Source organism: Episyrphus balteatus, chromosome 3, assembly GCF_945859705.1.
Source record: "Episyrphus balteatus chromosome 3, idEpiBalt1.1, whole genome shotgun sequence".
Classification (NCBI taxonomy): domain Eukaryota; kingdom Metazoa; phylum Arthropoda; class Insecta; order Diptera; family Syrphidae; genus Episyrphus; species Episyrphus balteatus.
Genome location: NC_079136.1, coordinates 46,073,766 through 46,091,240, shown reverse-complemented (window position 1 = coordinate 46,091,240; position 17,475 = coordinate 46,073,766). Strand labels below are relative to the sequence as shown.

General features: G+C 30.7%; 1 protein-coding gene and 1 long non-coding RNA gene across 4 annotated transcripts in view; both read right to left on the bottom strand.

Moving 5' to 3' along the window:
• LOC129913187 (uncharacterized) overlaps positions 1 to 17,475 on the bottom strand; it is a 542,292-nt gene that overhangs the window by 103,058 nt on the left and 421,759 nt on the right. For all 3 annotated transcript variants that reach the window (XM_055991737.1, XM_055991736.1, XM_055991738.1), the window contains one exon: positions 8,298 to 8,420. In XM_055991737.1, the coding sequence (XP_055847712.1) occupies positions 8,298 to 8,420 (123 nt within the window). The remainder of the gene's footprint in view (positions 1 to 8,297; positions 8,421 to 17,475) is intronic.
• Positions 227 to 712, bottom strand: LOC129913198 (uncharacterized). The gene is made up of 2 exons (XR_008772005.1): positions 683 to 712; positions 227 to 613 (listed from the first exon to the last, which is right to left on the bottom strand). It is a non-coding gene; the product is annotated as an uncharacterized LOC129913198 (long non-coding RNA).

Below are 17,475 nucleotides of genomic sequence, written 5' to 3'. Positions count from 1 at the left end.
TTCTTTTGTTTCAGCTTATTTGCTAGACAGGATCTTGTGGCAAAAAATAATTCCTCCTCTCCAATAAAAACATATGTCTAACATGTCTGGAAACAGAAAGTTCCTAAAAATAGGCAACGCTTATTTTACTAAAAACAACAACAACAGCAAACAAAAAAAAAAGGCCCAAGTGATGTGCAAAAAGGATCCTTAGTCAGGAGTAAAATAAACCAAACAACACCAAAAATATTTGTTAGGCTTTTATTTGAAAAGCAAATACCAATGAATAACAAAATACTGGCGCATGAAGAAATCTCAACAAAAAACAAAAACAAAAAATAAAAATAAACCAATTTATACATATTGCCGGCTCGAAGGACCAAAACAAAATAAAAAAAAAAGTTTGAAAGTTTCTCTTTGCTTTAGCAGGTAAAAATTAGTTTTGTGTGCATATGGCTTAGGGTCCTGCGGTTAGTTGTTTGCCATAGTTCCTTGTTGTTTTTATACAGTGTTTCATTTTCCGTTTTTTTTTTTTTTTTTATTTTTGTGATTTTTCTTTTTGTTTGTTTTTAGTAAGTCTCTTGTTTGGGAACGCATTTTTAGTCCCGCAATCTGTTTGTAATTCAATTTTATCCTGCAAAAGGACAACAATGCAAAAAAAATACAAAAAAAAACAGGAAAATAAATAAAAACATTTTGTTACCTGGAACGTAAGGAGTTTTTTTTTTTTGTGCGAAGTATAAAAGGATTTAAAAGGACGTGGTACCTATTCCCAAGCTGAAAGGAGGTTTGCTCTAATTTATTCAATTTTACATCTTATTTACGCCTTGTTTTTTTTTTTTAGGAGCACCCTTTGGACATAATATAATGTTGGTTTAGTTTGCAAACTCTGTCTTTTTACCTGTAGGGCCATCAATTACTCCCATTTTCTTTGCTTTTCCCTTTTTCAAGGACCAAAATGACGATGACGACAACGCACGTTACTAATATTATCTGGCAACAGAGAGAGAGAGGACGATGAAGGAAACATTTATGAGATACTACCATGCGATGCTTTCAGTTTTTTTTTTTTTTTTATTTATTTTTTTTTTTATTTGTAAATTGTAAGGATATAAAAAATGATATATGCCTGCGAAAAGTGTCACTTGTTGCGGACAGATTGGCAGTATCCTTGTGTGTTCACTGGCAGTAAGAAAGAGAGATTAAGTTAGGGCTTATAGCTGGGTCTATAGAAGATGATCCACTTTGGTTGTGTCAATGTCACAAAGGAAGATACTTGGCCTTTTGTTCAAAGAAGACTTATGTTTATCATTTTTTTTTTATTTATTTATTTTTTTTTTTTTTTTTTTCAAAACGAAAACAGTTTGGTGTGTGGTATTAGAGAATGTGTTCATTTTTTTTAGGGTTGATGGGCTATAAGAAATCGATCTAACAAGTTGGCTATTGGTGATGTTTGGTTTTTTTTTTTATTTTTTTTTTTTTTTATTTGTGTTGTCTGTCGTTTTTATAGAATTAAAACCAATGATTTGGTGGTATTTAATGGCACACACGATGATGATATTATTGATAAATTTTGTTTGGCTTTCTAATAGAATTGGAATTCTATTGCAAAATATTTTTGTGGTAAATTAATGTGGTTGTAGAAATTAATTGCGTTAGAACATCGATTGATTTTGACATGAAAATTTTTTTTAGCTTTGGAATGAAAGACTTTTAATGTTTGTTGTATAAGGTTAAAGTAATAAAATAACACCTTGAGAATTTTATGCATTTCATTTAGTTTGTGGTTTTTGTGTTTATTGGCTTTGGCTGTAAGTCATAAAATTGATGATGTGTAATTAAATTGCATATTTTGGTTTTAGACGTAAATAACTCAACTTCATTTCAATGGTTTGTTAAATATATAGTTTGAGTAAAATTGTAAACAAATTAAGTTTAGTTTGGTCATAATGATGCTTACTTTCGATGTCCACCTGATCACTTTAAGGGCTCGTTTTACAATATCTTAAGTTTTGTAATTAATTTTGAACTTGTGGTTTTTTTAATCAAAAATTAAAGTCGAAGTAGCTAACTAAGAAAATCAAATACCCGAATCAGTTCTTCGAGCAAATTGCGAAGGAATGAATTTTTCAGCTTCGACCTCTGGCTTGAGTTATAATCACAAACAATACCAACCATCACTATAAACAATCTAACAACTTGCTAGCTCACAAGCTTTCCAAGGTCATTAGGTTCTAATTCTTCATGATGAAATTTATTTCCAAAGTTCTTATAATTTATAAAGTATTTCTAATTCATAAGGTCAAACTTTTTGTCTTTTGAGGTCTTAATTCCACTGTGCAAGTTTTTTCAAAAAAATGTTTGAGGCAAGTACGCTATTAACTGTTCACCCCTATTTCGGACCTGAGAATTTGATTTGCATCATTAGTTTTTCGATTTATCGGTACGACTTCAAACTAAATTTTTTCGGAAGTTTTTTCAATAATTTTAAGCATTTTTCCCAGTTTAAAGTCATTTTTTTTTTCATTCATTTATATTGCTATTTTTTCTGCTAAAACGTTATTTACTACCAGCATAAAAACAAATAAACAATCTTATGCAATTTAGTTAACAATTTAGAAATTTTTTGTTGAAAAAATTCAAGAAAGTTGGATTTGTTTGCATTGTTATCGTTTTATTTTGTTTTAGTGAAGTAACTAAAGCAAATAACAATTACAATCGTTTACGTCGGTAATAAAAAAAAACTTTAAAATCTATGTGTTAAAAATTGCCGGTGTTGCCGTTTTGGTTTTTAAACTAATAATAAATTAATTTTCAAAACTTTTTTTTTTTAATTTCATAAATAAAATGATGTATACAAATTATTTAGATTATTTACAGAAAAAAAATTATATCAAAGTGAAAGATAAAATTTAATCGTTTAGGCGGTAGAAGCAATTTTCTAACAAATCGGCTTATAATGAAAAAAAAAAATTATTACAACACAACGGCAACACATTCATTACTAAGATATACATTTTTACAAAGCCAGTAGTTTATGCTGTTAGTAAATAACGTTTAAGCAGAATAAATAGCAATATAAACAAGAAAAATTACTTTAAACCGGGCAAAATGTTTAAAATTATTGAAAAAACTTCCGAAAAAAATTTTGTTTGAAGTCATAACTGACAAATCGAAAAACTAATGATGTCAATCGATTTTTAAGGTCCGAAAAAGGGGGAAACAATCAACAACGCAAATGTCAAAGATTTCGACTTTCACAGTGTTCTTAATGAAGACTCTGTATTTTATAAAGTTTCATCATTGATGTAATGATTGAGTTCATAAATGCATACTTTTTATGTCATATAAGGTCCTAATTCTTCTTGAAGACTTTATTCTTCATAATGTCTCCCATTTTAAAATGCCTGTTGAACGTCAGAATTTTTACGTCATTATGTCCTGATTTTTTATAAAGAATTTTTTTTTTCATTAGGTCTCAACTTCATGAGGTCTTTTTAATTGATAAAGTCATCCTTTTTATGTCATGAGGTTCCAGTTCTTCGTGAGGACTTTTTATTTCTTATATTTTTAATTCATAAAGTCAAACTTTATATGCCATGCATGAGGTCTAAATTGTTCATAAAGAATTTATATTTTATAAAGTCTCACCCTACGTAAGGTCTTACTATTTCGATCAAAATTTACGTCATGAGATTCTTATTCCTCGTGAAGACTTTCTTTTTAAATAGCCTCATAATTCATGAGGTCTTTTGAATTCATAAAAAGAAACTTCTAATTTTAATAGGTCCTAATTTTCATAAAATAGAGAATTTTTGATCCCAGTTCCTCATAAAGAACTTTCATTTAACAAAGTATCTTCTCTAATAGAGCCATTTAATTCGTAAAAACTAACTTTTTTAGCCATATGGTTATAATTCTTCATGAAGAATTTTTATTTCATAAAATCTCATCCCTTATGACGGCTATTTGATTTCATATGGTCAGACTTTTTACGTCATAAGGTCCTAATTTTTTATTTCATAAAGCCTTATTTCTTATGAGATCTTTTTTAATTCATAAAGTCAAAGTTATGAGGTCCTAAATCTTCATGAAGTCTTTTTATTTCATAAAGTCTCATTTATTTCAAGAAGTTATTTTAATTCATAAAAACAAGTAATTTAAGTCATAAGGTCCTAATTCTTCACGAAGTCTTTTAAATTCACTAAGTCAAACTCTTATGTCATGAGGTCCTAATTCGTCAAATATACCAGTTTGAACACTGTGAAAACAATTTGATGGGTCACTCTCACCATTTCCAAGTCACCAACAAGTTTATTACTCCAACCAACTAGTTTAACACAAATATTAACAAATTAATAAAATAAAGGCTTTTCTGTGTGTTGGCTTCACGCTATGCACAAACGAATAAATAAATCCTAGCCAAGCCTGATTAGTAAGAAACTACTATTCATTCAAATAATTCAATCTAATTTATTATTACAATTTTGAGTCATTCCTTAAAAAAAAGCAACAGAGTCATAAAATAATTAATAAAATTAAGTTATAACTTAAACTACCTATATACAAAACCATCAAGGCCAAGGAAAGTAATAAACTTTCCGTTAATGTCATTATCACGATGTTTTTTTTTTTTTTAATAACCACATAAATCATTTCAATTCAAACAAACAAAACAAAAAAAAATATCAAATTTTTATGATCAATTCGACACGGAATGGTCACCCTATTTTTGCTAGCAAAAATTAACGTAGTCCAATGAGTCCTGATAATTTTGCAATTAAGCACAAGGATATAGATACATATATAGGTTTTTCTTTTGTTTCTCTCGTCGTTGGGTAGATTTTAGTTTCCATATTTCCATCAAAAAAACAAAAAAAAAAAAAAAACAAATAACCGCCAGCATATAACGGCAATAAAAACCGCTTACAACTCGAATCATAATTTAAGCCGAGCACGATGAAGGAATATATGTATTTGTGTTTGTATAAAAAAAGAAAATAAAAGCAAAAACAAAATACACTCAGACAGCAATTATATACAGCTTCATGAAACTCAGGCATAAATCATTGAAACAGTACGAAACCGTTAAGCGTCACTCCATAATAATATGGCTGCCGGGTGGATTGTAAGAGTGAGATAGAGTGGACTCACTCGTGAGTGTGAGAAAATGAAAAAGAAACAAAAAACGCGCCCGTTAAATTAATGGTCACACCAACCTTCAACCACACCAACTCCAATTGCTATTCCAGAGGGTTAAAAACAACAACAACGGCGTGCTAGCAGCTGACAGCTCTGACTGAAATTGGCGCCAAAAAAAATAATAAAACAAAAAAATTATGAAATATATAAGAACAACAATACCACCACACCGCGCTAGCACAGTAGGAATCCTATATTTATGCTTGCGCTACTCTTGACAAGGATTCTATGGGGCGGAAATAATTTTCATATTTTTCTCTTGATTTGCAGAACAATCCGAAACCAAGTCAGCCGTGGCGTAAAGTAATTCTGATATATGTGATGATGCCAGAGCTAGGAAAAAAAAAAACCTACCGCTGCGATGTGGTATGCGCTACTTTGTGAGCTGGTGTATAGACGTGCAATGCAAAACTTGCAAGGACCCTCTCTGGCAAACGCCTCCATGCAAGCTATATTGCAGTGGGACCAGTTTTGTATAATTAAGCCGTCCCAATGAGAAGTGTTATCACTTGTCTGCTTTACTAGTTCCGTATTACACCACAATCCACCACCAGGGGGGGCTGTTATGATGTATACAAAGCTATTGTTGGTGCTTTTAAATAATTCCGCGATGCAAGGATATTGTATTTTTTTTTTATTTCTCATTTCATAAACCACGCCGGGATAAATGATATGAAAAACAAAAACATTTATTGTTCACTGTGGCAGTGAGTAGAAAAGGAATTATGACAGGAAGAATTATTATGTTGGTTAATAAGTTTTACGGGCATTTACACGAGTGTTTACACCAGAAGGAAATTATAAAGTAATGCAAAAAGATTCTTTAACAAAGTTTGTAGAAAATCCGTTTTGTTTGTTTTATTTCTTTGGTCAAGAAAACAGTAAAAAAGCCTTAGTAGTATGAATAAAGAAAAAAATGTTACTCATACGCCACAGTGACCGGTTAAGTTAACACTCTTTCTAAATTGATACACAACTTTGTATCTTTAAATAAATATCAAAATGAGTTGACGTGAAGCACCAATTACGATGATAATGAATGAGAAGACCCTGATTCGTCATGAAGAATTCGGACCTCATGACGTTATAAGTCTCACTTTATGAATTAAGACGGCAGCAAAAAGGTTGATAAAGATTTAGGAAATGATGTAAGCGTTTATGAACAAAAATAATCTCATGTAAGATGAGACATTATAAAATAAAAAGCCACCTTAGAGAATAGGACCTTATGAAAAAAAAAGTTTGATTTTATGAACCCCTCATTATAGATGAAATCAATATTTAGGATCTTAACACTGATTTTATGAGTCAAAAAGATAAGATTTTATGAAATATGATAATTTTATCATTAATTAGGACCTCAAGACATAAAATATTTGACTTTATAAACTACAAAGAACTCAAGAGGATCAGGTTTTATGAAATTTTAAGCCTTCATAGAGAATTAGGACCTTAGCTTAAGACTCTATGAAATATAAATTAAATTAAAAGAGAATTATTAGCTAGTGAAATAAGAAGTTGCTAGTAGTACTAGAACCTTATGATATAAATTATATGACTTTGTGAATTAAAAAGACCTAATGGAAGATATTGCATTATGAAATAAAAATTCTCCATGAAGAACTAGGACCTCATGACACAAAAAGTTTGAATTTATGAATTAAAAAGACCTCATAAGAAATGAGACTTTATAAAATAGAAAGTCTTAATGAAGAATTAGGACCTCAAGGCGTAAAAATTTTACTTTAAAAATTAAAAAGGTCTCATAAGAAATGAAATTTGAAAAAATAAAAATTCTTCATAGAGAATTAGGACTTCATGACACAAAAAGTTTGAATTTATGAATAAAAAAGACCGAAGAAAATGTGAGGTTTTCTGAAATAAAAAAGCTTTCATGAAGAATTAGGACCTCATCACATGAAAGAATTGACTTTACGAATCAATGCAATAAAAATTCCTCATGGAAAAAATGTTTGAATTTTTTAATTAAAAAAGACCTCATAGGAAATGAGCTTTTATAAATTAGAAAGCCTAAATGCCGAATTAGGATCTAATGACGTAAAAAGTCTGACTTTATGAATTAAAAACACCTGATAAGAATGAAATTCGAAAATAAAGTTACTCAAAATAATTGAAAAATGTACGAGCCTCAAACTATGAACCCAAATTCCACTTCCCCAAGTAGAGTGAAGAGAAACTTTAAAGTTGTAGTTTGAAGCAAAAAAAAATATAAGATTTTTATTCTCATTAAGTGAATTTTAGGTGAGAGTCTTATAGCTTACAAAATAAATTAACACTTCTATGCAATTCACAAAGCCATTGGGACACTTAAAAAACAACAACACGATCTCTAAGCTAAAAGAAAAAATACCATTCATATATGAGTCTCCAGGCAGAGAATTACTCCCGACTTGACTCTATTCTATATCCACAATCCACTATATACAAGAACACCCAGCTCTACTCTAAGCTTAACTAGGATATTACTAAAAACTAAAAAAGTTTGTTTGGTGCAATTTTCCAAATGACTGTGTCATAAAAATTAAGGTAAAGAGCGTCAGCAGCGGCACGAGCTTACAGCATTGCTATGGTTGGATATACAAGATAAGTTAATATTCAGTCGCGCAAGGTGTCCCTTCTTCTCGTTCTCCATGTACAAAAACATAGATAATATAAAAAGGGAACACAGTCTGTGTACCTTTATATAATATTGCATGCATAATGAGCGTGTTCACAGGATACACTTTAAGACGACGACACACTACGACTTTTACAACTCCAATAATGATGATGATGATGATGATAATGATGATGACGATGATGAAACAACAGCAAAAAAGCAGGTTAGGTGGCTGCCTTTAAGTGTAAAATAAAACAAGTTGGAAAAAAGTTCCTTGCACTCGAACTGTTGCAGTATAGCAATTGTAGCTCAGTTACTTTGCTTGATGAGCTTTGTAAAAGGGATGAAGAAAAAATTGTTTTACAAAAATTGTGTTTTAATGAAAAAAAAAAAAGAAAACAAACATCAAACGATGAGAAGATGAACCTTAAGTGAATATCCCCTCATCCTAAAATAACTGTTTCAAAGATAACATTTAATGTCACAACACACTTACCTGGAATGGGTCCACAAACTCTGGGTATTATCTCTAAAATTGCTGAACAGGATGGATCTTCGAAGCATAATTGACGAGCTAATATGCAATTTAAAATTGCAATTGCTGCTTTAATGTTGGAACCTGCAATGAAATTAAATTGAAAATATGTGTTAAAAATGTTTTACCAAATTGAATTATGTATACATAAATAAAAATCAATTTTATTTTTTTGTTTATTTATTTTCAAAAAAATTCCAGTTTAAAAAATAAGAATTAAAAAATAGTTTTAAGGAAAAGTATCACCAACCAAATTTGATGGAGATTTTAAGCTCTTAGACTATTATGGAAAGTGAGAGTTAGTCTGCCGAATATTTCATTGTTTGGCCAACTTAGAAGTTATGGTAACAATGTAAGCGTTATTTCCTTTAAAAAGGTTGAAACGTTCAATTCACTATTTTGAACCCTATTTTTTTTTTAAACCTTAAAAAAGCTTATTAGGTTTTGTAGGGTTTATAACACTGATAACATCACAGTATGTCAAAATTTGGTTGCATCCCCTAAATTTAGGTTACGAGCTCAGGGCAGCCAAAAATTGTTGGTTCATTAACTTTAAACCGCTCTCTATGTAACAAGGTTCTTAGACTATAAAAAGATCTATTTAAACACAGGTTTTCAAGCTGCTTGGAATGTTAAAATTTTAAATTTAAAAAAATATAAATCCGTAATTTTAAAATAAATGCAAAATAAAATGCTAAAATTACTTAAAGCGATATAACATTTTCTTTATGTGATGGGGTCTATTTCCAGTGGCGTATTGGGGGGGGGGGCTCAGGGGGCTCAAGTTCGACAAAGTTCGAACAAAATAAAGTGTTTTTTTTTAAGGATGACTCAACTTCTTGCTGTTTGTAAAAAATGTTTGGGACACAAGAACTTTGAAAAATAGGAAGCGGTAGTACGAAGCTGTCCACGTCGATGGCAGTTAAATGCTACTAAACCACTTTCAGTACCGCAGCACAGCGCTTCACTCTCGATCAAAAATGAATAAATCTGTGGCAACAAGGAATAACAACATAAGTCAACTTATGTCGAAATTGAGATTTTCACAAAATCTGATGCACAATAAGCGATTCTATCTACCATATTTTTTTCATATTTTTATCTTAAGCGGTTTATGAATTACAGGTAAAAGAAAAATGACATTAGCATTGACTCCTTATGGGAAGCCAAACTTTCAAAACGCTCTCCTGAAAAGTTGTAAAAACTGACTTATGTTGTTTTTCCTTGTTGCCACAGAAATTAGAGAGAACAATTTTTCGTACATTTACTCGCTAAAAAATTTTTGAAAAATTTTTTTAAACATAATTTACGTGTTTTACCAAAACTCCATTTTATTTTTTTTTTTACTTTTTAAGTTTTTTTACCCATTGTTTTAGAAATATAATTTTCAAGCTCGAAATAAAACAAAAAAAGAACACAGAACTTTTGTTTCACAGTTTTTTTTCAAATAGTTTATTAGATACAAAGGGATCATTTTCTGAAAATAATAGTAAAAATTAATGTAAAACATAGCGGTTTCCAAAAACCGCAAAATTAGGTAGGTACTCCTTAATGAATTTTTGTATCTATTTGGCATTTTTATATTTAGTTCTTAGCAAATTCTATCATGAAAGTAAAACATAGTCGAGTTCAATATAAAAAAAAAAAATTAAAATAAACTGAAAATGTAAACAATAAATAATAATGTTCAATATTTTTTTTATTTTCGGAAAAAAAATTCAATAAAACTTTTAAACTGAATAAACATAAAAAATATGTTCAGCTTTATCTTAATTAGAACTCAAATTTATATTCCATATGAGTTATTATTATTCAATGCTTCTAGGTACCAATTTATTTTATCAACTTAATTTTTTTAATTTTTTTAGAAAAAAAAGTACGTATACACCACAGTGAACCATACATTTTCTTTGTTAAATTTTTCACTTAATTGAACAAATACTTTATGAAAATGGCATTTCATAAAATATTTTAATCTAATTATGTAACTTAAATATACAATTACTGATACACTTAAAGAAAAAAAAATTAAAATCAACGAAAACCACGTTCATTGAACTATTTTTCGGAATGATATTGCGTTGAAGACAAAAATTTTAAAATCAAAGTAGAACATCGTTAGTTAAAGTGGTTTGCCGTTTTAAAACACCTTTAAATCCAAACTTGGATTTAATAATCATCAATTAAAAAAAAAAAAAAATGGGCAGCTCCTGGGGATCGAACAACTCTTGATTCACTAGGCGAATGCTTAACAAACTTGCTATCTCACTGTTAGAAATAATTGTGATAAAATGCAATTAAAGTTGAAGTCCGGCAAAAATAAAAAAATTTCTTACGTTGGCGTTGTTTCAATTTTAATTTAAAGTTGTTTCATGTTAGTTTTTTTAACATTAAATCAACTTTGATCATATTACATTTTATGTTGCGTTATTTCCCTCAGCAATTGGATGTATGTAGCTTTAACTTTAAAATAATTTCTTAAGAAGTTTTCTGGCAGTCTTATTGAGAAACTCAGCTACCTAAATTTAATAGTAACGATATAAAAAGTTACTTTAAAAAATTTTATCTTGTATCGTATCATCGTCATTAAGAAAAATAAAAAAAAACACGACTAGTCGCACGTATTATCTCTATCGGATGTAAAAAATAATAAAAGAATAATTTGAAATTCAAATTCAAAAACAAGATTTACATATAAGAATTTTTTAGAATTTTTTTTTAACTGCCAGAGCCATTTTTTTAATAGACACTTTAAAAAAAAACTTGAAAGCCATTCTAACAAAATTATTGTTGGACGCATTAAAAACATCGGTCTGTTTTCAAAATTGCAGAAAAAACAAACAATTATAAAATGCATTTTGTTATTTGGTGAAATGCTTCAAATTTTCAGTTTGCTAAAAAAAATTCTGTGTGGGTCAGGGCTCATTAAACAAAAAATATTCCCTTCAAACTCTCATTCAAAGTTATGTTTATTGGATTTTCTTTGAAAAATAATGGCCTTTTTTTTGCAAATTAAAAAAAAAGAATATAATCGAATTTAGAAACTACTTAAAAGCTTCACTCTTCAGTTCTTATCAAATGGAATGCAGTCCGGGAATTCTTCAGGTAAAATGTAGGTAAACTTTTTTATCGTCTTTCGTTTGAATAGTTGTTTTTTATGTCAAATCAAAGAAAAAACTACTATTTTTCTTTCAAACTTCTACAAAAAAAAAAAGAAGAAGTAAAATCCAAGAAAAGAAAAAAAAAAGAGGATAAAGAAAGTGAAATATTTGTTAAAATTATTCAAACCATTGTGTAGTAGGGAACGTAACAATCGTCTTTAAGAATATTAGAATCACACAAACAGCTTCGAAAAGTATAAAGAAGGCACCTTTTATGTGTGTGTATGTACGTGTAACCTTTTGAGGATAACACCAACCATTCTGCATCTTTCTGATATGTAACTCTAAGTATACTGAAAAAAAAAGAGAAACGAATTTGAATACAGGTGAGGATGAACTATCTTGCACTCCCACAAAACCTCATCAGAAAGGATGCAAAACTTGCAACAATAGTAATGGCAACAAAATTTCGCTTGAGTGTCCTTAGATAACTTTTCTCCCTGTAACGTTGATAGAAAAAAGGCTATAGAGGTATAAGCTATGCAGGACCAAAATGTACTTACTACGATTTGGGAAAAAGAAAACTTGATGGAAGCCAAAGAAAAGATAGGTAGGTACTGGTAAAAAAAAATTGAGGTGAAAATCAGGAAGTCGGTTGAAACTACACGGCAATGGTTACAAGTCTTTCGGGACACAAAATGTGTGGTGGTTTTTTGTTCTTTTTTTTTAACTCTTTCAAAAAAAAGAATCTTGTCAACAATGAAGGTACAGAGTTAGAAATAAAGAAAAAAGATACAAATACAAAAGGGTGCAACAAAACACCCTAGTTGTGATCATTCTAAAGAAAAAAAAAAACAACTTTCAAAAAGTGCGAATACCAAAATAACAAAAAAAAAAAAAATATAAAAGAAAAAAAGATATTTTGTGAGAAGTGAAGTTGTTCTATTTTTTTTTTTTTTTGTTTTCTTCTCGAGAATTCCTTCCGGATGGTGCATCGTCTCCAAAGTCTAAAGTGCTAGCAATCTCCTTTTTGCACAGCAGAGTTTTCACCTGCATCCAATATAAATGGGTAAAGGAGTTGCTCATTTTGCGATTCCTTTTCTGTGATGCTGTTTTTGTGTGTGTGCATTGGGTACACAAAGCTCGTAATGAGGTTCAATGGGATCGGTGGAAATAATTGAATTTCGTGCACTTCGACACAGTTTCATCGTTAGTGCATTGATTTTGTTGTTTTATTCAAAAGGGAAATAGTAATGGGAAATCTTTTTTGAAAAAGGAAGTGGCTAACAAACTTTCCACTGATAAAGTGATTCGAGGGAAAAGAAAAAAAAAGAAAATAAGTGGAGTTAGATTTAATAGGATGGGGAATTGTATTTTTTGTTTCCTGATGAAATGCGCTTTTCATCGTCTTAATATTTTTGTGATTTATATGCAACTAGGGAATGTAGCTTGTTATTTTTTTTAAGGATATTTGTTTTGCGAAGTTAATATTTGTAAGTTACCAATTTGAACAGAAAATTTCAAGACTATTCGTTTTCTTAACTTCTTTTCTTCATCAGTAGGATAGCTTTCAAAAACATGGTCAAATCTTCTTGAAATGTCCGAATCTACAAGTAAAAGTAGCTTGTTCTGTAGATATCCTTACTCTTAATACGGATGTATATTTTCCAGCAACGATCAGGTGCTAACCTTGAAGCTTCTGTAAGGTAGGGTTGCCAGATATATTTTGACGAAACTAGTAATCGAGATGTAAAATCCCGGACTTTCCCGGACAAATAAGGACACAAAAAAGAGTACAAATCTAGGACAAAAGGAATGCATAGTTTTATAAAAACAAAAAAAAAAGCGGAACAATCTTTTCAAAATTTAACTAAAAATCACATTTTTAACCCTTGTTCCCGTAGCATTTTTTTCTTATTTTTTCACAAAAAAAAATAAAATTAAAAATTTTAGCTAATATTACAAAAGTTGGAATGTACATAGTCACAGTAAAAAAAAAATTTAAATTCCATCAAAATCCAATTGCTCAAAATTTAAAACGATTTAGAGCCAATTTTTCAATCTTCTAATAAACAGTCAGTTAACTGTTCGACGAATAAAGTGATTAGGCTCATAAACAATCAGATAAAAACATTGAATTTTTCAATCAATAATAATTTATTCTACAGAATAACAAAAAAAAAATTGTCAAATTCAAAAATATTTAAAATTAAACGTCATTTTTATTCATGATTGTTTTTGTTTTCTTGTGTTCCACTGTATTTTTTTCAAAATTCTTACAAAACAGCTTTGACAACTGACACAATATTTTTGTTGAGATTATTCCTTAGAATAATTTTTATTCGTCTCTGAAAGAAGCATCAGATAGTTTTAATCTTAGGAATAAGTTATATCTGCCTGTTGAAAAATTGATTTTTTCTCTATCCTTAGGAATAAGTACTGACTGACTGTTTAACTGACTATTGAAAAATTGGCCCTTAATCGTTTAAAATTTTACACCTTGAGTCTTACAATAAGGTACCTACTGTAATAAATAATAAAATTTAAATAAATTATTAAAATAAATTTTTGTTGGTCAGAGAATTCACTAACCAGTAACTCATACGCACATTTTTGAGTTTTGATTATATTGGAACAGAACACAAAAAAGAATTGAGCAGTTAATAGACCAAAATAAAAACGCCTCGCTTTTAATGAACTCTATTCGTTTTTTGAATAAGGAATGAATTAAGAGTAGCATACAAAAAGTGAGATTTTTAAAGGCTTCAAAAGAGTACAATCCCGGACAATTGATAGAAACTATCCCGGACGTCCCCCACACAGCCAAAAAAGAGTACATGTCCGGGAAAACCCGGACGCATGGCAACCCTACTGTAAGGTGTTACAAAAGCTACATTAAAAGTCCGGTATAGATACGATGAGGTTCCTCAGAATGGAAAAGTTAGAGGATTACCTACTCATGTTTTAGTTGTTGTTAGGTCAAAGATAATCAAACAAGCATTAATATCATTTATAACTGATATGTACATATTGTTAATCACTTTAAAAGAACAAACATTAATAAATCTTTTATAAAGCCCCTTAAAGATTTTTTATAGCTACTTTTTTAATGATCAATTTAAGGTATGCTTTTAAAGGAAATGGTAACGGAGTTACGAATAACAGAGTTACGCGCGACAGAGTTACGGCCGTCAAAGTTACGCGAAAGCGAAGTTACGAAAAACTAGAGTTACGAATTCTAAAGTTATGTTAAGCTATGACATGTGATTTTTGGGTTGGCAACAATTGCGAGGAACGATATAGAATTATGGAAATACAAACAAGAGATTAACATTTTTCTCATTGGTCAGAACTAAATGCTATCCAAACCTATCCAATCAAAATTTGACAAGATTAAATAACACCCATTTTCGCTTAACTCATTTAGTTCTGACCAATGAGAAAAATGTTAATCTCTTGTTTGTATTTGCATAATTCCATATCGTTCCTCGCAATTGTTGCCAACCCAAAAATCACATGTCATAGCTTAACATAACTTTTGAATTCGTAACTCTAGTTTTTCGTAACTTCGGTTTCGCGTAACTTTGACGCTCGTAACTCTGTCGCCCGTAACTCTGGTATTCGTAACTTCGTCGGTTTCCCCTTTTAAAGAAACTTTTTATAAAGTTTCTACTTAAAGTTTTATAAGCTCACTTACCGAAGTCTTATCGAAGTTCAGTTAGAAATCTGTATTTACTTTTAAATTACCTATCCCTTCTATAAGAAAAGTGATTCTCAGGAAGGCTTAACAGAAGCATTATAAAAGTTTTAAATTCTAAGATTTCATAAGAGTTAACAAAGTACATACTTGGAAATTCTTGTGATAAAATGCGATTTTACCTTCAAGTTGATGTTTTGTGACTCAGTACTTAAACTCTTTTTTATACTTTCTGAAATGTGTATATGAATTTAACATAGTATTCCGTTTAAAATTCTAAAACACTTTTGTTTGTTCGATTTTTTTGGTATGGTGAGTGTGAATTCTATCGCAATAAAATACTAAAAGATGTCACAATCAGACTTCCTTATTTTTCAGTATTGTCTATTTGAACAACATCTGAAGAAGCTGAATTATTGTGCTCCCAACTTCAAACGCATTCTCTCTGGAACCGTGAATTTGCTTGAATAACGAAGTAAAGGCTTTATTGAATAGGAAAGATTTAAAATTGGAAAATGCTACTCTTACGCAATGAAGGCACTCAGTTTTGGAAACTACAATCAACGGAAAAGTCCATCAGAGCTGGAGTTGCTAAAAGCTCAAAAATTGAATAATTACTGTACACTCTACAACAGCATACTGACCGCCTTTACCAACTAAATGCAAGTGAATTTGAAATTCTGCTTTACGCTGACTACTAAGTCTACATTTGAATTCGATAGTTCGAAAATTCGATCCGCTTCCGCAAAATGTTCGAGTCATCAAATGCCTTAAATTAACTAGAGGATAAGATAGTTAGTCAGCGGGACACTGTTGAAGCACATTGACACTCCCGGAAATTATATCTTCATCAACTTTAACGAGCTAATGAGATTCAAGTAGACTCACGACAAGAAAGTGCTAAGCAATTCAACATGAGACAACACAAGTAGGTACTACTAAAATGCCTTCAAAGAAGCTTGCCAGAAGACTTCAACGACCCTAACAAACACAGAAAATCTCAGCTAAGGCACCTTTCCGCAATGGAAATTATGTACTAGAAAATTGTTAAAGGTATTGCTAGAGTTAGAAATTAACCTCTATTAACTTGAGAGACTTCACCTCAGACCTCACTTCCATCCATACTATTTCAAAATACGTTTGCGACTTGATAACCTAGAAGGAATAAGTCGAGAAGCAGCAAAACATTTCTCCGACTACAGAAAAGCCAAAAATGGGGCTTTTGTATGAACGTATGTTCATCTGTTCCGTCATAACTTTTTAACTGCTAATAATATTTTGAGATATAAGGTATCAGTGAAAACATTTTGCTTGTGTAATAGACATAAAATAGGTGACAACCTATCAATATGGACATGGCGCCCCCTAGAGGCAAAAATCATAAATAATTTTTTTAACGTACAGATTTGAACAAGAAATTATAACACTAAAATTTCAAAATAAAATGGTTCAAAAACTGAAACTCGACTACTCTGAAATAACACGTCTAAGCGAATTAACCAAATGTTTTATTCCGGGTTCACAATAAAACTTATTTATTTTCCACTTATATTTCCGTTCAAATAAGAACACACTTTATTTCAACTCAATTTACTTTTATTATTCGCTCAAACAAACACACTTTTAAATCACTTTATTTACTACTAACAATTCGCAACACTTTATTTCACTTTGTACTGTACTCTTTCACTTTCAAGATTAAACTGTGTCCGGTCGGTGTCCACGCTGCCCTTTTATACCTGAAATTCGGAATTCGAGAATGTCTTCGAAGGTTCTCGTCTTTGCTTCTCGAAGCTTCCTTTCCAAGAGGGGGCGCTTCATACTTCCAGTCCAGTGGGATATTTTGGGATATTCAGCAGTCGAGGGAATTTCTTTGGATGCGTTCAGAGGGTAGTTTCTTAATTACTACCTTTACTGTAGCAGGTAGTGTGTTCAGACTTTTATCTTAAAAGTAGTTCGGTAATTCATCGTTACATTGCCCCCCTCTTAGGATTGTTCGTCCCGAACAACTCCATTGCTTCTTTCACCATTATAACGATGTAAACGGTCACAATGAACTACCTTTAATTTGCCTCTTACCCCTCTCTGTATACGGTAAACCACGTCGTTGATTCTGGTTATTACTGTGTAAGGGCCTTCCCAGTTTTGTTGTAGCTTCGGTGATAGTCCCTTTTGTCGGTGGGGATTGTAAAACCACACAAGTTCTCCTTCTTGAAACCCTGTTGCTGTCGCTCGCGCGTCATATCTTGTTTTCATCCTGTCACTAGACGCTTTTATATTTGTCCTTGTCCGTTGGTGAATGTCAGCCAGTGTTTCTTTCAGGTTATCAACATACTCATCT